We start from the raw sequence: 23207 nt of genomic DNA, 5'->3' as shown, positions 1-23207 counted from the left end.
CTGCCATTGGAGATTGCTGCATTGGATGACCATCCTCTCCCTTGTCCTCTGCTTCTCTGTACAGACGGCCTGGCTCTTCCTACATTCGCTATGCTGAGTCTTCCCTGAAGAACAGCTTTGGGCTGAAATATTTGCACAAATTTTTTAACATCCCTTTCCTCCAGCTCCAGGTGAGACCCTCTGATACCTAAATTACTTTAACCCCTTAGGCTTCATTCTCTGCTTTTTCAAACTTAAGTTAATATTAAAAACAAAGGAATTTTTTTTGCTTTAAAATAATTAAAAAAAGTTATATTTACCTGCTCTGTGCAGCAATACTGCACAGAGCAGTCTTACCTCCTCAGAGTGCCCCCTCAGAGAGCCGGCTAAAAAGGGGGCACCAATGCTCACAAGCCAGGTTGTGTGTGTCCATAAACACACCCCTGCTCCCTCCTCACAGGTTTTAACTGACAGCATCAGGAGCCTATGGCTCCTGCTGCTGCCTGTGTCTCCCGTGAGACCAGGAAGAGAGAGACTTGTTTCTGCAGCTGACGACAGCGCTGGGTCGGTGAGAGGAGACAGGTAAGTGTTTAGGGGCAGGGAGGGCAGAAGAGGGAGTGGGACTTTGTAAGCAAAGGGCCAGTTTACTGTCCTTCAGGCTTTAGGGGGGCCAGACTGGTCAGTGGGGGTAGAAAATGCCTCAGCATCAATGCCCCATTATTGGTTTTAATGGGAGGAATAGTGCCCCGTTGTTGATATCAATAGAATAGTGCCCCATTGATAGCAGGGGGGTCAGAGCTCCATCATTTGTGTCAGTTGGTGGAATGGTGCCCCAAGGGCCAGACAAAGGCAGGCAAAGGGCCACTACTGTCCCCCCGTGCCCGCAGTTTGGAGACCACTGCCCTAGATGTGGTGGCTGTGTTCGTTTTTCTGTTTTCAGACTTTTTTTTTTTTTCCATAATTTTCACCCAGTGATCCATCCATTAGCACACTTTTTGTCCTGCTGTGGCTCCACTCACTGTAATGCATCTTTGGAGGGCCAGTGTTGTCATATTAGGACAGAAAGTGTTACAACTTCAGAACACCTCCCACTCTCCTTATCTACATAACATTGGAAGGGGTGTTCTGTAGTTCAGAGGTTATCTGAGCAGGAATGATAAAGCTGCTTGAAGTAACACAGGCATGGAGCCAAAGAAGTCATCAGTTCCCTGGATTTCTGGGAGGTTTTTCTTTGCTCTAATCAAAGAGATTTAACAAAACACTTTAAGGGCCAGTTCACACTAGAACGTGCTCAATTTCCGCACCATGTTCAGAACACACTGCAGTTGCAATCTGGAGTGGGTGTCAATATTACGTTAATGACACCCCAAACGCAGTGTGTTTTGCCTGCACCAAATTGCATGGTACTGAACTGCCATGTAGTGCTGTTGCAATGAGTTTTGGAAAGTAGTGCATCCAAATCACAGAGCAACCGGGGCAATTCAGCGCTCTGCGTTGCCGGCTGGTTATGGGTCAGGGTGGTGCATCATTTAGCACAATTGTACAATCTTTATTTGAAGTGTACAAAGCATATACTTCATTCACTGCGATGTCGGGCGATGTGCTGCCTGATGTTGCAGTGCGATTCGGGCCGGTGCGCTGTGATAAAAGGCAGCATGTTGCAGAGTGAATGGGACACAGAGGAAACAACTGTTTCCTCTGTGTCCTTGCGGTGACAGACATTTTACCATGCGGTGAAACATCTGTCACCACATTTAATGCGAATTGGCCCTTAGTAAATCTCCCCCATTGCGTTTCTGGATATCAGAGTTTCAACTTAGAGCTAAATTATGGAGGTCAGACTACATGTGCACCCAAGTGTGTGCAAAAGAAGCTCTGCCTAAAGGCTTGTTTACGCCTGCTGGTGTGCTTTATGCCCTTGCACTGTGTTGCATTCTAACACACTAGCTCTGTTATAGTGTTTACCCTTTTAGTTAACTGCAACATTGTAGTGTTTACTATTTTTAAACTGATACTAAAGTCTCGTTTTTTTTATCTTCAAAAATAACATATTATACTTACCTCCCCTGTGAAGTGGTTTTGCACAAAGCAGCCCAGATCCTCCTCTTCTTGGGTCCCTCTTTGCTTCTCCTGGCCCCTCCCTCCTGTTGAGTGCCCCCACAGCAAGCAGCTTGCTATGGGGGCACCTGAGCCAAGCCACAGCTCCCTGTGTCCATTCAGACAAGGAGCCGTGGCCCGGCCCCACCCCCTTTCTCTCCTCATTGGCTGACTGACTTTGACAGCAGTGGGAGCCAATGACGCCACGCTGCTGTCTCAGCAAATGCAGAGGGGAGTTCCGGGCAGCCAAGGCACTCCTGCAAAATTGCTGGATCTAGATGGGGCTTAGGTAAGTATTAGGAGGGCTGAACCTATCTTCAAAGCCTGCAGTGTACCACGTACCCAGGGAGACTTCAGGGTATGAGAAAAGGGAAGACTGGGTCAGGACTACGAGGTGCCGCAGCTCCTAAAGCCTCTCCGAAGCAATAGAAGCAGGCCTCCACGTGCAGCTCAAACATGGTGACACAGATGGCGCCTGCAGACCCTTCCACTCTGGAGGAAGACCGCTTTACAGCCCTTATGCAGGCCATCACCAGCTGCAAGACTACCCTTACGGAAAAGATTGATCTTCTCCAGACAGACGTGGGGCTTATGCGGAAAGTTATGGACAGGTTCCGTGAACGACACGGCGAGGCGGAGCGCCGGGTGGGTGAGGTGGAGGACGGCACGCGAGACCACCAGGAGTCCATCCACACCCTGCAGGTCAAAGTGAGAGCGCTGGAATCCCGAGCTGAAGACAACGAAAACAGGAGCAGGAGGAACAACCTAAGAGTGGTGGATTGCCGGAGGGAGCGGAGGGCCATGATCCTACTACCTTTACAGAACAGCTCCTGCACACCTTGCTACCCAGAGCGCAGTTCTCCCCGCACTTTGTTGTGGAGAGAGCCCACAGAATGCCGGCTGTCCGTGGCCCACAGGGATCTCCTCCACGCACTTTCATATTCAGGCTCTTGAACTTCTGTGAATGGGACCTGGTTCTCCGCGAGGCACGGAAAATTGACGAGCTCCGGTTTGAGAACACCAAACTAATGATCTTCCCGGATTATTCCATAGAAACATAGAGGCTCCAACGCACTTTCGATCACGTCAAGACCATGCGGCGCATGAGAGGGATGAAATACAGCATGCTGTTTCCCGCACGCCTCCGAGTCATTGATGGCGAGTCTACTAAGTATTTCACTTCTCTGGAAGATGTCTCGCAATCACTTGACAATCTACCCAGAGTGGGGTAACTGTCTCCCCTTTGCTTTTGCCCTATATGTTACACACACTGTTTAAAGCAATGCTCCAGTTGTGCCTATGTCGGGGAAATGTCTTTATCATGGTGGGGCCCGCAATGTTCATTTGGCGCGCTTCACCGGCTATATGCCTGATCATGCTCCACGGTTGCCTCCTGTCCCTAAATAACACCCTGCTCTGACACTTCTGAGACGTTAGGGGCTCCCTGGCTGTTCGTCTTTCCACAGGATGCATGCTTCGGTACTGGCCGGGTGCCCCGGGGCCCCCGAAGAACTGCTATATACCCTGAGAGGGCCACCCAACCCACATCATGGCCGCCCTCCACATGCTGCATCCTGTAATGGGAATACTCCTCCACCCGGCCCGTGGAGGAATTTAACTTCATGCCCATTGCCACAGTGGCAGCGTGGGGGCCCTGTTGACTCCCTGTGGCCCTGCACGGTTGTGGTCTACCCCAGGATGGATTGCCCAGGAGCAGCAACCTCTCTGTCTCTTACAAATGCTCAGCATCACATACACTGCAGACGGGCTGGATCATCATCTTCTTTTAACAGCTGATGGCATTTCAAGCAACTCAGCCTACACCCGTAGGGCACAGCTTGAGCTTAGTTTGCAAGTTAAACAAAAAAAACAAACTTTTTTTCCCCTTTTTTTTTTTTTTTGCTATTTTATTGCCGGTTATATTAACTTTCATTCTGCATCACATGCAATCTCGAGATTTCTGTTAAAATATCCATTCAGGTAACCTAGGCTACGGCCTGCGGACTCTTGGATCACATGGTTACTAAGTAATAATTTTTCAGTTGCCAGTTCATCTCACTGTTCCTATAGGAGAACTTCCTATATTGAGTGGGGACTATTAATGTGTTGGTAAGGTTGTGGGGATTGAGCACTCCATGTTTTCTTTTTCAATGGCAGTGCGGGGTGGGGGGGGTTTGGTTGCGTGCTTTTTCTTTTTTTGTTCTGTTTTTTGTCCTTTTTTTTTGTTGCTGGTTCTGTTTGGTAAATGCAGTGGTACCTCTTTTTTTGATGATGCATGACGTACCTGGGATTTGGTTGGTGGGCGGGGGGGCTGGGGAGAGTGTGGAGCTGGTCGCAGGAGAGGTGGCCCTGGGATCTTGTCGAGGGTATGCAAGGTTGAGATGCTTCCATGAGACATATCTTATCATGCTCCCCTACGCTGCTGCCTCCGGACGCTAACCTCAGCGTCTGAGAGGGTGTGGCAACTCTCCCGATACTGGATTTCTGACCCAACCATAGACTTTGAAATAGCCAAACATATCTCTGAGTTCTGGCTGCTGAATGACCGCACGGCTTCTCCTGAGGGAGTCTGGGATGCATTTAAGGCATATGTCCGAGGCTGCTCCCAGTCCTCCATCTCGAGAGCACGCCGGGACGCAGCTGTGACTATAGAAGAAGCTGAGTCTAAAGCTGGCTCCCTTGAGTCCCAGTATGTCCTAACCAAAAACCCGATCAACTGTCTGGATATGCAGGCTGCCTATTGGGAGGTGGCCCTACTGAGAGTTACCAAGGCCAAAAAACGCCAATTGGCGCAAACACAGCGCATTTTTGAGCAGGGGAAAAGACTGGCAGGCTCCTGGCATGGCAGGCTAGAGAACAACAGCAAGTTACCAGTATAGTCTGCATCAAAGACAAAATGGGGGCGGTGATGACGGACCCCCAGGCCATCAATGCTCGCTTTACCTCTTACTTCAAATCCCTATACTCCTCTAGAACGACATACACCACTGAGGAACTGAGTTGCTACTTGGACCAAATTACCTTTCCCAAATTCACGGACGCAGACAGAGACAGACTGGATGGACCGATTACACTCAAGGAGATACAGCAGGCTTTGGGCACCCTACAGGCAGGAAAGACCCCCGGGACTGATGGGCTACCAACCGAATTCTACCATCAGTACGGCGAACAACTGCTACCTAAATTACATGACATGGTGTCTCGGGCCTTGGAGGGGGGAGCTCTCCTGGCCTCTATGGCTGAGGCTATCATTGTGGTAATCTCCAAGCCTGACATAGACCCAGAGCTGTGCACATCCTACCGGCTCATATCCTTACTTAATGTTGACATTAAGCTACTTGCTAAGGTCTTGACCGGTAGGCCAAACGAGGTCATTCTCACTCTGGTTCATGAGGATCAATCAGGGTTCATGCCTGGTAAAGGGACAGATATTAACCTCAGGAGACTGTATGCGGTCCTGGCCTTGGCAGATTCTCTCATTCCATCAAATGTAGTGGCCTCCCTTGATGCTGAAAAGGCATTTGATTCGGTGGAGTGGGTTTATCTGTGGGAGGTCCTGCGTAGATTTGGCTTTGGGCCCAACTTCGTCTCGTGGATCTGGGCCCTGTACAGCTCTCCAAAGGCCAGATTGAGAACCTGGGTCCACCCTATCCCCACCCTTCCAATTATGTAGAGGCACGAGATAGGGTTGTCCCCTGTCTCCGACCCTCTTTGCGCTGGTTATTGAGCCGATTCTTTTTTCACTATTCAGAGGCAGTGGAGGGAATCCCCATGGGCCCGTTACAGGAGAAGATCTCTCTCTACGCCGACGATACCCTTTTGTTTCTGAGGAACGACAGACTCCCTGGGCATGGCTTTATCCATAGTAGACACGTTTGGCAGATTTTCGGGGATATGTATCAACTGGGGAAAGTATGTTCTGTTCCCACTATCCCCCGCAGACTTAGCTAGACTAACACACCACTACAGATAGTTTCCCAGTTTAAATACCTGGGTGTCAACATCCAAAAAGACTTGTCAAAGTATATTACTCTTAACCTGACCCCGGTGATCTCTTCCTTGTCCAGGAGATGCAATGCCTGGAAAACGCTGCCCCTCACACTAGTTGGTAGGGTCAACCTAATTAAAATGACGATTCTTCAAAAATTTTTATACCTTTTTAGGCAAACCCCAGTTCCCATACCGCTAGCCTTCTTTAAAAAACTGAACAGCATAATTATGTCATTTTTCTGGCAAGGTAATATGCCAAGAATAGCAAAAACGACCCTACAACTCCCAATGTCCCTGGGTGGCCTGGCCCTGTCCTGCTTTGTTAAATACTATTGGGCTGCGGTCCTGGTCACGGTCCACTGGTGGCGCTCTGAGGAGCCAGCCAACCCGGCGACCACTCTTGAAGCAGCTCTCTTGGGCTCTTATGCCGAGCTAAAGAACCTGGTACACCGGGGACCCCGGTCCAACCCTCGCATCACTGCCCCTATGGGTACCACGCTAAAGGTGTGGGACGCTGTGCAATCCAGGGTAGAAAAGCCTGACACCTGGTCCTCACACACCCCACTATGGGGAAACCCTAGACTGTCCCATTTCAAAACCATCCCTGACCCAGTGATCTGGGCACGGTATGAAATTAAAACCCTGGGCGAAATTGTGTCTGACGGAAGGCTGCTCAGCTTTGATGACCTTAAAAGAACCCGGACTTTGCCTAACCGTATGTTCTTTAGATACTTGTAGCTACGTCATGCCTTTCAAGCCCAATTCCCGCGTGCTATAAATTTGGGGGTACATGCAATTGAGGCTTCGCTGAGAGCCCCGGGAACAGGTCCATTCTCTCCACTCTATACTCTATCTTGGCAAGCCTAGACACCTCTAAGGTCTCACAGCTGTTTTCGGTGTGGCAATCGGACATCCTGGAGATGGCTGACGATGACTGGGAGGAGGGCATCCAGCAGTACATCCCATTAATGATCTTGGCCAGAGACCGCTTAACTTGGCTGAAGTTTCTACACCATGTCTACTACTCCCGGAGAGGCTTGCTAGAATCTACCCTGATATACGACCAACATGCCACAGATGCAATACTGAGGTTGGATCCTTTTTCCATGTAGTATGGTCGTGCCCGCAGATTAGGCCCTTCTGGATGGGCGTTGTGGGGGTGATAAACTCTGTAGGCAGATTGAGAGTCCCCTGTGATCCATTACCACTGTCACTAGGTGTCTGTGACACACTGGAGGTCCCACAATCCAAAAAACTCTTTGTATTTTACGCGGCCTTCTACGCTAGGAAAACAATCATGCTGCATTCCTCCCACGGTACAACAATGGCAAACCCTGATAGACCTGGCGCTGCCACTATATAAACTGACATACATGGGACGCAACTGCCCCAAAAAGTTTGACAAACTATGGGCAGCATGGGTACGCGAGCAGAGGCTGCCTCTGGATTAGGACTCGGACAGCAGCACAAGGCCAGGTTTGTATAGGAAGCGATACAACATGGGTACAAATCTGAAACGACGCTGGAGGAACCTTTTGTCATCCTCTTGACTCATCTCCCCCCCCCCCCCCCCCACCCGATCGCCCACACCCCCTCCCTCCTTTCTCTCCCCCTGTCCGCCCCATTTCATGTCTGGAACTTCTTCCCCCTCCTGTCTACTATGCTCACAGCTCTACCCTGAGGTATCTCTGTTGATAGATTTTTCTCTCTTGCTTTGATGCCATCAACATGCTCTATTGGAATAGATTGTACTGTATTACATCCGGGTGATTTATGCTTGGTCGACAAGATTGTATCACTGCATACCTTTGTTCATTTGTTCAACTTAAATAAACTTTCTCTGTTAAAAAAAAAAAAGTATTAGGAAGGGCTTCTGCACACAGAAGGCTTTTTATCTTAATGCATAGAATGCATTTGGATAAAAAATCTTCTGCCTTTACAACCACTTTAATTGTATTGACCTTTTAACAAACACTCCATTCAGCCTAATGCAGCTTGGCATGCTGTGACAGTGTGGTGAGTTGACATGCAAAAACTTGTGTTGCACTGTCTAAAAATGCAGACGTGATCCATTGTTCCACAACGCACTCTCAACGCATATGTATGCTGTGAACAGGGCACATATAACACAGTTGTTTTCTATGTGCCCTTATGTTGAGCCTGTGTTGATCAGAGCAGATAACTGAAGCTTAACACCCCTGGGATGAAAGAATTCTGAGAATTAAAAGTGCATACAGACACTATGAAGTAACTGCTTGAGATGAGATAGTGTTTAAATATGTTTGTGTAATAGTTTGTGCCAACTGTGTCCCTTCACTAACCTCTGAGGCCGATGGATGTGTGGTATAAACTGCATGCTACATACAGTATACCGTACTGTGTTCCAGGTGCGAGCCAAAACTTTTTGTCTCATACCTGGAACACAGAAGAGTCTACTGCAGTGGCGCTCAGCCGCTCAGAGCAAGCAATGTATTCTAGCAATGAATACAAAGCTTCCTCTGATTGGGTGAGTCAGAGGTTGTAACATCAGCCCACCTCTGACTCAGCCAATCAGGTGAAGCTTTGTATTCATTGCTAGAATACATTGAGTACCGCTGCGGTAGACTCGTCTGTGTTTATGGTATGAGAAAGGAAGTCTCGGCTCGCACCCAGAAAACACAGTGCGGTATGCTGTATGTAGCCTCAGCTACATACAGTTTATACCGCACACATCCAATGGCCTCATGTTACCGAGGGACATGTCGGTTGTGCCAGCTTGGCCCAAGCGGTGGAAAGATGGAGCCCTTATTTAACTTATCTCACGTTTTCGCTTTCTGTTTCTCATCATTCCTTCGCTCTTACCTTTTTTATTTCAATTCTCATGTCTCCATATCCTTTCCTTCCTTCCTTTACTCTTTCTTCCCCTTTACTCCTCCACCTTAATTCCCATTTGATGACTGTGCAATTACAGATGTTTGCTTTTATTTAAACAATGGCAGACATTGGGACAGCATACCTATGTTTCTCTATGCTGGGTTTTAGAATTAAGCCCACATGTAATTGATTTTGCAGATAGACAAGTGACTGGTGTTTATACTGTGTACACCTGAGATCTGCTCCTTGTATGGAGTTACCTAGCTAGTTACTTGTGCAGTGGCTGTAAGTGGCTTTGTAAAACGATCATCCTCTAAAGAAGTGATACATGCTCTAGCTTACTTATTAATATGTGGTTGGAATCCGACACTCTTAACCCTTGTGTGGCTAGAATTCTGTAACAAAATGTTACAGAATTCCATCTCTTTCCCTTCTGGACAGGAAGGGGTCAAAGGTGTCCTCATTCATAATGCCAATGTAGGGAGGGGGTCTAATTCCAGTTATATGACAAAACAGCTGTGTTGCTGTGGTATAGCATTGTGCGCTTGTATTATTCAGGAAGGGTTACTGGCGGTAAGCTCTACAGGCATCCTGATTCTGAACATTTGACTTGCATCTTGCAGAGAGAAACCTTGTTACGACAGTTAGAGACAAATCAGCTGGACATTGATGCTACCCTGGAAGAGCTGAATGTGCAACAAGAAACGGAGGATCAGAATTACGAAATGTAGGTTAACTTTCACGGGCTGTTTCAAGAGTTTTCTGCCGTATGTTGTATTTGAATAACACGGAACATTAGAGGAAGGGGGAAGGACTTCCCATGATGCAATGGGGGCATTCCCTGTTTCCTTCCTTGGACACAGTGGGGTTGATTTACTAAAACTGGAGAGTGCAAAATCTGGTGCACCTGTGCATTGTAGCCAATCCGCTTCTAACTTCAGCTTGTTCAATTAAGCTTTGGCAAACATAACCTGGAAACTGATTGGTTTCTATGTAGAGCTGCACCAGATTTTGCACTCTCCAATATTAGTAAATCAACCTCACTTTTTCGGAAAATGATGGATACTGGGTTATATTTTAGCTTATTCCTTATTGCTAGCAAAGAATTTAATTGACTTTTTTGTAGATGAGACTGTCTGAACTAACAAAATACTGAACAAAGGTCGCTAGCATGTTTGTCCAAGATTTTCAGAAATTTCTTCAGATGTCCAAAAACAAGCAGCGTTTTGGAGCTATTTGCGGTCCCTTTGCTGAGGCTCAGACATCGTCAGGACAGGTCCTTGATGGGGTGTTGCAAAAGAGATGTTTGGGTCCTCCATGTGGCAGGTTGAGTTGTTTGCATTTAGACCGTGATAATGAAGCTTTTAAGACACTGGATAATGTGCTGACAACATTTGCAAACTAAACATTAAACCTGTTCACTGTGACCTCCATGCAAATGAGCTTAGAGGGCCGCTCAAAAAAGTACTACAAACTTTCCTCTGTGATCCATAGCGCTGTCGGATGCCAGCATTGAGAAAAGCTCATCTAAGCTGCTGGAGACATATCAGAAAACAAAAGGTAGAGATGCCGCACACCCAACCCAGCTAGTGTGCAATGCAGTGTAGATTACGGCTTCAATCTAGCTCCTGGTCACACCACTGACGCGTTTCACCCCCACCTACGGGTCTTAATCATAGAGGACCTCTACGATTAAGCTGAGTGAGGTAAAACATGTCAGAGGGGGGTGTGGCCAAGAGGAGATAGAAGCTGTATTTTACTGTGTTTCACACTAGCTGGGTTTGGTATGCGGCACCTGTACCTTTTTACCTTCTAATCAAATTTGTTCATTCACATTCATGCTAATTTTTCTATTTGTAAGTGTATGGCATGTAACATGGAACCCTTTTCTCTTGAACTAACAATATGGCACCATGATGAAGTGAAGCAGGTGGAAACATTTAAAAAACAAAAAGGCATGCCTACAAACAAAGCAGTCATTCCTTATCCGTCCCGCTGCCCATGCTACCAAACTCTATTGCATTGAAGCTCTAAGCTTTCTCAATGTTCAGCATTCAACATTTCAGATCCTGGCTTTCCACAACGCACTCTGTTTTTCTGCCAGCACCTTTGTGCAAAAGAAACCACAGAGCACAGTGGCAGCGTATAGCCAGCATCCTATACAACCGGAAGCAAGATGTTAAAGAACTTTCTGCAAGTGTAGCAGAGTGTGGGCAGCGGGACAAGTAATAGTTTTCTTTGCGTAAAGCCTTTTCACTTTTTTTGCTGGGTTTGCTTACTAGATACTCTCAAAATGCCAAAATTGTATAGGTTTTTTTTTTTTTTGCATGTACAGTATACATTTTCTGTTTCTATTTTAATTTATGAAATTAAATCTTTATTTTTTTTTTCTCAGTCAACTGAATCTAAATTAATACATATGAGCAGTTTAATGTTTACCACTTGCATTCAACAGGTACTCCTAGCAGCAACAGCAGCCTTTGGCAGGCTGTTTGGCACCTGCGTTTAGAAATGGACCTGATAGAGATCAGGTTAAAGAGATTGAAGAGGGAACACATCCTGCTTTTATTGAGCAGAGATGGGATCACTGATTCTATTTCCTTTGGTTTCTGATGAATTGTTTGGAATTTTAGTAGTGGGTGGCCCTTATTGTGCCCTAATGCCCAACATCCATCCATCTGAAAATTGACGGAACCAGGCAGATGAATTTTGTTTGAACACTGACAGCAGCCAATTGGCTGCATTTACTGTTCTACAGCTCCCACTGTATTCTGTCAGTTCAATAACCTCAGTGGGAGATTTATCCCCCCCCCTGTTTAGCATGGTTGGGGGAATCTGTTAGATTTTTTAAATTCAACCTATGCCTGGATTTAGTTGTAACCATGCTGCCAGCAAGCACACAGACAGCCCTCCTCACCCTCTTACCTTTCCTGTGCCCCCCTGTTCACCTGCTGGATCTCTAATCGAATCCCTGTTGTAAGCTCTGTATTGTCTGTGTCTGAATTAACACAGGATGGTTTACCTTTTCCCCCATTCTTAGACCCCATCACTGCTGCGTGGGAGAAAGGAAAGAAGGCCATATGCTCCTCCATAACTGGAAGCACTGGATATTTCCAAAAGCTCCAACAGACAAACAGAGCTGCAGGAGAGCAGAGCAACTTCTCACAATACAAGTCTAGTAATCTGCTGAGTCACTGAAAATAATGCACTACCTATGTGGTTAAAGGAGAAGTAGGACCAAAGCTCTTTCGGCCCTTCTTCTCCTGGGGATCACAGAAGAGCACTTTGTTCTGCACTCCTGTGACCTGTATTTAGTCAAAAGTTGGCTAAAACCTGCTGTCATCTGACATCACTCAGCTGGTCCAGGCTCTGGAGAGATCCCGACTTTATTGTCGGGATCCACCCAGATGCCTGGACCTGCAACTGGCTCCACTTCTTAGCAGACCACTGAGAGCCTGAGCAAGCGGCTCCCACCCCCTGTACAACCCAGTGCTGGAGGGCAGAGACTGATTGACAGTCATCAGCTCTCTGCTCACTAAAGACAGGGAACTGAGCGATCAGTGGTCTCTGATTGCTAGGTTCTAAGTCTAGAGGCAGCGGGGAAAAGATGCAGCATCAGACTGATGCTGCATCAATCTAGGTGAGTACAGTGTTTTTTTGTTTTTTTCTAATCCCGAACTTCTTTTTTAGTACCTAAACTGTTGTTAATCAGAGTATTAGCTAATCTGTGCGTAATCTACAAATGTTTTCATGTAATATAATAACAGTAATTGTCAAAAGTAAAAAATGAATGAGTGTATGGTTAAAGTGGAAGTAAACTTCTATGGATTATTTGTACCTAAAGGTAAGCCTATAGCTTATCTATAGGTACTGTAAATATCTCTTTAACGTGCACCCTTTAGGAGATATTTACTGCATATGCAGCTGATGACCTCATCGGCATATGCGCTCTGAAGAAACGGCCACCCGTGCTGTTTCTTCAGAGCGCTGTGCCATGACTGGCGGCTGCAGCGCACATGCACAGGAGTGACGTCATTGGGGCTCCGGCCAGTCGCACAGCCCGAGTCCGCGGACCCGAAAGGAAGATGGGCGAAGATGGATGAGGCCTCCAGTGGTGACCACGAGGGCGTCATTTGCAGGCACGTTTCACATAATGTGCTAGTATGCGATGCATACTAGCACATTATGCCTTTACTTTGCAGGTCAGGGGGGAAAAAAAAGGCAGCACTTTAGCACTTCCCCCTTACAACTGCAGCAATAACTTAAAATATGTGCTTATCCTTTAAAAGATAAAAATAAGGTTTCCTTTATCATTAGTCATGTAGCTCTGTCCTCTTCCAATTCTAAGCATTTGGTAGCATGTGGTAACCTTTTGACGCCTGGGTGTATGGGGCTTAATTATTATAGATGTGTGTAAATGTTCTGCATTTGTTCTACTTTTCTGCGTGTTTTTAGCCAATCTGGCATCTTCAGGCATGCGCCACGTCCTCCCACTCACACCGGCCTCATTAGCGAGATGATCTTCTCTCTCCATCAGTTCCGTTTAGTTATTGAGAATCTGATGACGTCTTTGAGATTTGCACAATCTGTCAGATAAATGTTCAATATTTTCTGTATGTTCCCCACAGATTTCTAGAGATGTTAGAGAATAATAAGCGTCTAGCGTCTCCAGTAGCAACCAATGGGCAGAGTCCGTCTTCGGGCTCACAGTCTCCTGTGGTCCCCATCACCTCTGGGTCTCCTGACAGCTCCGGCGCTGGCACTCCACTTCAGATGCCCACTCCTACCCTGGTTGCTTCTCCACCACCTCCAGCAGCTGAGGTTTCTGACACATCTGGCACATCTCCATCTACAGTGTCCTCTCCGCCGCTGTCCCAGCAGTCTCAGCAGAAGCGTGGCTTTATGTCAAGGCTCTTTGGATCTTCCACAGCAGAGAGTCCACCAGCCAAACCAGGTGGGTCCCTAGACCAGCAGGAAGCCCAATGTCTCTTGTAAAAGGAAAACTGTCATGCAAGTATGTAGACAGATATTCCCTTCCTTCCTTTCTAAAAATCCTAGTTGCCTGACTATCATACTGGTGCAAAGACTTACTGATCTGGAACAAATATAATAAGATATTCTGACTTCTGGGTTTTTGACTGTCATATTTGAGGCAAGACACAGAGGAGAAAATCCACATTTCAAGCAATTTCAGCCCTTGTATTTCTCTCATGACAGGTATAGTTAAAAGCTGAACGCTAGACAAGTAGCTAAATGCACAATTGAATTTCATGTATTAAAAAACTTTAACTTGCAAAAGAATTTGTATTTCTGTCCTTCCAGGCCTGAGATGTGCACAACCCTATTACTTCACAGCCAGGTTTGTGACTGGATTTTTCTAGATTGAGATTGGGCATTAAACCTGATCCACCTCCCTTCCTCCAATCTGTGATTGGAAAGTGAAAGTTAATTTGCATGGTAAAGACCCCCTTCCTTTGCTCTCTCATCCGCGTACCATATTTCTGGTCAGCAGATGTGCATGCAGCAATCTGATTGGCTCTGAGTGCTGCTTTATGGAGGATTGATTACAAGAGTATACCCAAGTGCATTAGCTGAATTTAAATATATGTTTAAATATATATTTTTTATGAATACATAATTGTATTATTAGGTGTTTTTCAGATCTGTTTGGAGCTAACTTTGTGTGTTTTTGCATATGACTGGCAAAGAATAATATAGGGCTCCATTCACAAAGTGGTAAAATATGCTTAGCGTTTTTTAAATAATCTTTTGGCATTCACGAAAAGCTACTAAGGTACCACATGCGCTATTTTATGAGGTATTTTAGTAGTGAAAGCTTGTGGTAATTGAACCATTAGGCAATTGCTGGTTGTTAAAGAGCTGGTGGCCGCCGCGTCTTTAACAACCAATGAGTCATCAGCTGTCAGCGGAGTTCCCCACTGACAGCTGAATGTAACCAAAAGATTTTCCGGCAATTAAAAATTGTGAAGAAAGAGCGTGATGCTTCCCCTCAATACATACCAGGCCCTTCCGGTATGGGATGGGTTTTGAGGGGAACCCTACGCCAAAAAAAAAAGTTTTGGGGTTCCCCCTAAAATCCTTATCCAAGCATGCAGCCAGGCAGGTCATGATGACTGCTGCCACCGCCCGCAAAAACAAAGAGGTCTACCCCGATGCTGGCTCCCGCTGTCTTGACCGCTCCGCCGCCTCTTGTTGCTAAATAAACTAAGGGGCAGGGCCACCCGCTAATATCATCGACCCAGCATGCCCTGGTCGGCGATTTCACAAGGGGGCGGGGCCACCCAGTGAGGCCACCAGGTGGCCCCACCCCCTCATTTACTTAACGACATATCTGTCAGACGGCGGGAGCCAGCATTGGGCGCTCGCCCCCCCCCCCCTTTCCTGACCTGCCAGGCTGCATGCTCGGATAAGGGTCTGGTATTTTGAGGGTGACCCCACGCCGTTTAAAAAAAAAAATGTTGGCGTGGGGGTTTACCTCAAAATCCATACCAGACTTGAAGGGCCTGCTATTGATTGGGGGGGTGGGGGGGGGGGGGGCACGCTGTTTTATTCCCATTGTTGTTTTGTTTTGTTTTTTTCAATGCCAGCAATTCTTTTCTTTATATTCAGCGGGTGACTTTCCCGGTTGTTAAGGACATGATGGCTGCCTGCTCCAAGTAAATCATACACATTCCTTAGATGCCACATGCCTGGACCACTACTTAATTACCGCATCCATTTAATTATTTATATCTTTCTGTGAATTGAATTTAATGCCTGTTTAATGCCTGTTCATGTGCTATTTAACAAGCGTTTTGCGTTAATTGACAGTTTCAGGATCACATGTGATATTTAGACAAAATGTGACTGGACATCTAAATATGCTTTTGTGAATGGAACCCATTATTTCTTAATTGTATAGTATAGGACACAGGCAACTTGTTCATACACCACAGATTTTACGCATGTGCATTCAGGTGGTTGGACGCTGCCAGGCTTTTAAGGACAAACCCCCAGGCCTCCTCCCCTAGAACCATCTAGAATCCTACCCCACTACACGAGTCCCCCCCCCCCCTTTGGGGGTATGCCCACAATTACAGGCAAGATTGGACTTTGTAGTGCAGCCTCATGGACATTAATCTCTGACTGCTAATTGGTAACTACACCACAGGGAAATGCCCTCAGTTGTAATTATGGTGGAGACCAGGGGAAACTGACCCAATTCAAATCAGCAGGTGAACATTGCTCTGCCGAAGGTCTGTGCAACACTCAACCTTAGAGTCACGATGCGCCTCTTGCACCGAAGCAAGAACTGGTTCTAACTCCAACCTCAGTATCCAATTTTAGGGCCATTTCAGGTGTGCAACAGCCAGCCTACCTGACTCTTCTACTCCCGTTTCTGAACCGGAGTCGAACCCTGCTATGCCAGTCCTAGAGGACACAGAATCATATAATCGTATAACCCAGAGTCTATGAATACTTTTTTTTTTTTTTTTTTTTAAATTCTTTATTTGCAAAGAGGCAGGAAAACAGCAATATACAAACATCAATAGAACGGGCACATCAATTTTCCACATTTTACGTACAGTTCTACTGATTAATCCTATGAATACTTTGTCCGTGTCTTGCACTGAACTCCTAAGATATGGCATTTACTTGTATTTTCAAAACTCCTTTTTTCTTTTTTTTTCCCGGATTTGCAGTTCACTTGCTGAAATCATGCTTGCAAGGGGAGAGACCGCTATTTAGGCCTCGAGCCAAAAGGGGAGGTACTTAGCTGGACGTATAGAAGGAAGGTATCTCAGGGAGGGCTTTTGTGTGATGAATCTAAAGCAGTCTTTCTCAACTTTTTTTCAGTCAAGGCACTCTTTAAAATGATGCATAATATCAGGCCCCATTCTAAAATGTAAAAAAACTAATATTTTTACATAACACAGCAACATCACACACATGGGTCACCCGTGATTTATTCTTCCAATACACCTTTGCACGCTGATATTGACTAGTATTGCAAGGTTTCTCTCCCTCGCTCAGCTAATGTGACCCCAGTGCTGATGGAGAGGGCCAAACAAGCATACTGTGTAGGGGTCCGACGTCCTCCTTATAAACTGATGTCATTGGTTGTTAGGACACCATTGGCTGAAAAGTTGTAATGGTGCACAATGAGAACCTGTGACTTTGTGTAACTAAAAGGTAGGCTTGATCCACCTGCTGACTTTTTGGGTAAATTTTAGGCATTTTGCCAAGGCACCCCTGAAGAAACCTGAAGGCACCCTGGTTGAAAAAGGATGATCTAAAGCATGTATCGCTGTTAAGTTTTAGTGACATCCTTCAGACAGCCAAAAGAGAAGGAAGGTCCTGAAGTCATTAGGAGCTTTTCTGTGATAGTGGTTTTGTGGGGAGAAAGCAGCCTGTACATTTTTGAGGAACTAGTAATGTTAAGCAGCCATTTTGCAAGGTGAGAACGAGGTCTAATGATTAATTAGGAACTGGTGGGATTTTTGAGTTAGCATTTTACAGAGGTCGCTACTCATGGAAATATCGCCTATGAATTACTTACAAATCCTATAAGTAAAGAAAAAAGGTATTTTTGAAGCTTTATTATTGTGCTTTGTTTCATTACCCTTAATCTTTTGCTCCCCTATGCCAGCGGAGACTCCAACGCATGCTGAGCAGCTAGTGAAAGTCCAGAGTGTGGAGGACTTCGTTCCTGATGAGAGCTTAGATCGCAGCTTCCTGGAGGACAGCGCAACTCCAAATCAACCAGAAAGACCCCCTCCTCGAGACAGGAGAGACAGCGATAGGTAGGTGGCTATGCCATACTAACCCACATTTCTTTAATCGTACATCATGGGACACAGAGCCATAGTAATTATGTGGGTTATAGTCCACCTTCAGGTGCTGGACACTGGCACACCCTAAACAGGAAGTTGCCTCCCTATATAACCCCTCCCATACCAGGAGCATGTCAGTTTTTTCGCCAGTGTCAAGGTGTTGGTCACGAGTAAAGATGTGCTGTGCTGAGCTCCACTGGAGCAATCCTTGCTGGGGCTAGCTATGCAGCCGGATCCATTCAAAGTGTCTCTTAGGCCAAATTAAATAGTACCCGGGCCTCGTGTCCGAAGAAATTAGGTCTTTGCTTGTAAACGCTTCTCTTTTTAGAGAGCTGGACTCCGGGATCCAGTACTTTTGGTATCAAGGCCATAAAATTTTACTGGCGGGGTGCTGTTACAGGTCCAGGATTGTGGGTTCCCCCAAGGGTCCCCGCTTCCTGAAGGCTTGTTAACGGAACCCACCGTGAAGGGTGAAGATTGGGCCTGTTGGTTTTACCACAGAAAACTCTGCGGCGGGAAAGGTAAGTGGAGTTTTCTAAGGAATTTTTTAATTTTCTTATGAAATGTCTCCTTTTAAAGTAAATGTTGTCATGCCTAAGTGTCACCACTGGGGGCTGTATGGAGCACGTACCTTCTCATGCTTTGCTCAGAGATCATGCTGTGTCACAGAAGCAGCAGACATTTTTCCTCCGGCTAGCAGGCAGACCTCCGGTAAGTTTGGGGGGGTTTTGCTTCCTCCAGACACCCCCACCTGGGCTGAACTCTTCCCTCTCTTCAAGAGACTGAGTATAAGGGAGAACTGAAAACGATAGGCAATGCCGTTTTCTTTCACCGTCCCTACTCGGCGGCGGCTTCCAGGTCTTCTCCACACCATCCTTCCCTCACTCAGCCGATCCTGTTGAATTGGGGGCCCGTGCTTGCGCGGGATTTTTTTTTTTTTTTAAAGAAAGGAGGGGGGCACGATGCGAGGGTGGGGGCGGGGCTTAGCGCTGCATTGGCGTCCTCCAGTGCGGGAGTGTGTTTTTAAAAAAAAAACTCCATTTGTGCTGGCTGCAAAATTGTCAGAGACATAAGAACAAAGAGGAGCATGAAAGGTTTTGGTGACACAGGCATTTCCTATTTGACACATTTATTATTTGCATCGGGCTGAGCATTAATAGCAGCGGCAGTGGCTGGACTATTGCTCAAGCAGTGGAAGCGATTTCTTCTGGTAGTACCTCTGCTTTGTGCATCAGGCTAAGGTCAGAAGGGGGGGTTGAAACACCCCCAAAAAAGAGCTAAAAGGGTCTCCCTCAAGCTCTGGAAAGCCTACTCATCTCTACAAATGGCATCCTCCCCTGAGAGAGGGTGGCTGGTCAGAGTGAGTATCGGGGCCATGAAATGTTTGCAACTGTTTTCAACACTGCAGCCCCTGTTTATTTTACCAAAAAGATTTTTTTTTCCTCAGCCATGATAGGTTTTTTTAAAAAAAAGTTTAGCGACTTTAATCGCATCCCAGTATGGGTCAAAATGCGACAGGTTCTCTTCTATTGCCCAGGACCCTCAAACTGAGGAACTAGGGGCGGGAGAAGACGAATCCCCTCAGGGGACTGTGGTGAGGCTGATGACTCCTCTTCTGAGGTGTCAAATGCTGGAGAATCAGCTGTTTCAATCTTAAGATTGATGATGCAATTTCATGCTGAATGGTCCGCTCCACATTTATGTACCCTTAACTGAGTGTTTGGGTCTGCTAAAGCCTCCTCAAGCTGTGCATGCCTTTTCCTGTCCATTCATTGTTGGAAAAGCTTTTATGTATCTGTATCTGAGAGGATCACCCAGATAAGCATTATTTCCCTCCTAAAAAGTTTTCACACTTTATCCTATGGTGGAGGAAATTTACTAAGTAGGGTATACCAGCAATTTACGCTGCTATATATCCTATGTGAATAAGAGTTTGACTTGTCCAGCAGACAATGCTCAAATGCTTAGGGATCCAACGGATAAAAAGTTGGAATTCCTATTTAAATTAAATAAATAAATAAATAGTAACACTTTTTTTTCTCTGGCAGATTGAGTGTCTCAGCCTGCACTGATAGTAATTGCCTAATCGTTGAGAGACCAGTTTAAACAGGTGTTCAAGGTTATCCTGCTCAGCAGGCCCAGGATCTGGCAGCTTTATGTTTGCAATAGTTGCTTTGAGAGATTCTATCCTTCAGGCCTTGCGCTCTTCGCTAAGCACCATGCAGAAGCTCCTGGCTAGTCTTCCTTTTTCCGGTGAAACAGCTATTTGAGGATGTTTTGGATATTACATCCAAAGAAATTCTAGTGGAAAAAGTACTCCTTTTGCCATTTAAGAAAAGGAGTAAATGTATTTTCATTTTTAAAGCACCTTCTGTGCCAGGGGCATCAGCCTCCAGGCAGTCACGACGGCTTCTGCAATCAGGTTCAAAAGGTAATCCTCAGGGTTAACCCCAGGGACAAAAGAGGTCTTGGGGGAGGAAAACTACAAGATACTGAAGCCTCCTTATGAGGAGGCCCCCCGCTCGCTCAATAGGGGGGATTCTTCTGCAGTTCTTAAGGATCTGGCAGGAAGAGTATCAAGACGAATAGGGGACTTCCTCAATAGCTCCAAGGTACAAACTGGAGTTCCAAGAGTTCCCGTCTCCTCGTTTTCACAGATCAAACGTTCCTAAGGATCCAGAGAAAAGAAGTCTTTCTCTCAAGCCTTGGACCTTCTTTTGGCAAAAAGTGATCATGGTGGTCCCCATGTAAGAGCAGAGGTTGGGGTTTGGTTAAATCCAAATGGACATTCTGGATCTCAAAAATCTAAATTCAATTCCTGAATATAACCACTCTTTTTTCGCATGGAGTCAATCCAATTAGTTATCTCCATCCTACAAGGAGGAGAACTTCTGGCGTCAATCGACGTCAAAGATGCATACCTCCATGTGCCTTTTTCCTTGCTCACTAGTAATATCTACTTTTCAAGGTGGAAAATCTTAATTTTCAGTGTGTAGCTCTGCTTTCCGGTCTAGCTACTGCACCTTGAGTGTTTACAAAGGTTCTGGCCCCTCTTCTAGCCATTTTAAGGGTCCAAGGTAACAATTATGGTTTACCTGGACGATCTGTTCTAGATAGTCCAGTCAGTAGGGGACATCGCTGTACTAACATAGCTTGTGTTAGTACAGCGTTCTGTCAGGTTTTTTTTTTTTGTACAGCCAGCTGGGCTGATGTGTAGCCGGCTTTAGGCTTGAATTCTGCCTTAGGGCTCCAGGAGAATACTGTCAAAGCCTGTCAGTCGGAAGCTATTTTCACCCAAGGTTGCTACACTTAGGTGTACTTGGGTATTCTGTCCGCCAGTGTGGCTTTAATCTTTTCATTGTCACTTTTCCATGCCCAGTGATTGTTTATCTGCTGAGAGGACATGTAAAAAATTCCTGAATTGGGCATATTAATGTCTGGCAGACCTTTTTATTTAAGAGTGCTTTGCAGGGCCCTGTAGGGGTAGCACCTCCTCTGATTTCTGAATGTGGAAAACCTTGGTCCAGAATTAAGCCTTTCCACCATATATGTGTGGGAATGTCCAGTTCATTGTATCCTTTGAATCAATAGGGGTGTAACCAGATAACAGTAGAATGGTACTTTTTTAAAATTGAGTTCTATGGCAGCAACACTCAAAAAGCAGAATTTTACTGTCCATGTGTGTTCCAGTCATCTTCTTCAATCGTAATATTGAGGTCAGATGTGGCTTTTGTAGAGTAAGGGCACTTTCACGCTGCCCGTCTGGGGCTTCCCCGCAGCGCACTGTACCCACTGTTTTCATTACCTGACCTAATAGAAGTCTATGGGAATCTGCAGGTGAAAGACTTTAGGTTGGAGGTATGAGGTTCATGTAGACCTCTAGTGGTTTTTTGTATGCGACTAACTGGGTCACTTACATTATATATAACTGGGTTTAATGGAAGCATTTAGCTTAGTTCTGTCTTGTTGAGGTTGGTAAAGTATAGATTGCCAAACCTCAAAATGTTTGTGCTTGTTTTTATATATAAAATATGCATCAAGGATTTATAATTTAAAGGGTTCACTTTTTTATAATAAAAAGGTAAATGAACGCTCTACATCCTTCCCACCCCCGTGTGTGACTGTATTTACCTCTGTGGGTGATGAGCTGTCAGTACCCACATAGCTGGTGCAGCGGTCCTGGCATTTGAAACCCCGCTCTTCTCTCTTCATTCTGCAGTGCTTCCCACAGGATCTCAGCGATGCTCTGTGCTGGCGCTGACCATTGAGGATCGCTCTGATCTGTCCCAGAAGCGCTTCAGAAAGAGAAGGTAGAAGAGAAGGCATTTCAAATCCCCAGGCCTCTGTATCAGCTGCGTGGGCACAGACAGCTCATTGTCCACTGAGGTAAGTACAGCGGGGACTGGGGTAGCGGGGAGGGTGTACACTGTTCACCTTTTAATTTTTTCAGAAAAGGTGAACTTACCCTTTCAACCATGGCAGTCAGAAAGGTTGCAGGCAGTGCAAACATGATGTCACAGAAGCACCGTGTATTAAATGTTTTGTTTTTTTTAACAGATTACATGTGGCAAGACCGCAGATCAGCCTTCCACCCACTTTTCTCAGAGGGTTTGTTAGCTGCTCCTCTTTAGTTCACCTCAGGAATCTTCATTTATTACGAGAATAGTGATAAATGTTCACCCCTTTGATTCATGGCTTTAGAAATAGATTTTTCCTTTAGCAACGTTGATAGATATTACATGTGATTTATGTGGTGTTTGTGTTAGACATTGCACAGCAAAAAGGAAATACTCAAGGATAGAACCAGAAATTGATATTTGAATTGGTCTCAATGTGCCGACTGAGGGATTCGGTAACATTTCGGAGACCTCAGTGGTAAGACACAGATTAGTATAGATGGATATCAGGTGATGGCTTTGTGAGTCACCACTAAATTGCAAAATGGCTTGGAGAATGATATGAGCTGATGTTTCTGTTCAACACTGACAGACAGATGAATGTTATCTGCATCAATAAGAGAAGCATATTTTGTTAATGCAGAGTAAAATATGCAAAGAAGGTGCCGACTAGGGAGAATGTATCGTGCCAACTTTTCACCATTTGCATAGGGTTATTGGTCTGTCATTGTTTTAATGTATTCATTTAATCTGGGGGAGGTGTTTATTAACCACTTCTGCACTATGGGTGTACTAGGGCTTCAGTTAAAAAAATATATCTCAAGACTCCTTTCTGACAGTCAAAATAGGTCCAAACTCCAATTTAATATTCACTTAGCTTCCATGAGTTTAATTCTCCTTCATTTGTGTTTCCCACGCTCCCACTCTGACACTGCAGCTCACAGTGGGAGGGTTTGAGCTGCAGAGGCAGGGTCTGTCAGTCCTGAAAACAGTGGACAGGACTAGGTGTGGCCAGATACTGATTGACAAGCCACAGGTTTGAGATTCAGCAGCCACA

At 45.8% G+C, this 23207-nt stretch overlaps 1 protein-coding gene across 1 annotated transcript in view; it reads left to right on the top strand.

Moving 5' to 3' along the window:
* The window catches only part of RABL6 (RAB, member RAS oncogene family like 6), a 99154-nt gene that overhangs the window by 45817 nt on the left and 30130 nt on the right, over nucleotides 1-23207 (top strand). Inside the window, exons 8-11 of the mRNA XM_073599958.1 lie at nucleotides 65-170; nucleotides 9543-9646; nucleotides 13548-13873; nucleotides 17570-17723. Coding sequence (XP_073456059.1) covers nucleotides 65-170; nucleotides 9543-9646; nucleotides 13548-13873; nucleotides 17570-17723 — 690 coding nt within the window. The remainder of the gene's footprint in view (nucleotides 1-64; nucleotides 171-9542; nucleotides 9647-13547; nucleotides 13874-17569; nucleotides 17724-23207) is intronic.

The sequence above is a fragment of the Aquarana catesbeiana genome, linkage group LG09 (assembly GCF_042186555.1).
Source record: "Aquarana catesbeiana isolate 2022-GZ linkage group LG09, ASM4218655v1, whole genome shotgun sequence".
NCBI classification, from domain to species: Eukaryota; Metazoa; Chordata; class Amphibia; order Anura; family Ranidae; genus Aquarana; species Aquarana catesbeiana.
Note: the sequence above shows the minus strand (reverse complement) of the source record. Positions and strands in the feature narration are given on the sequence as shown.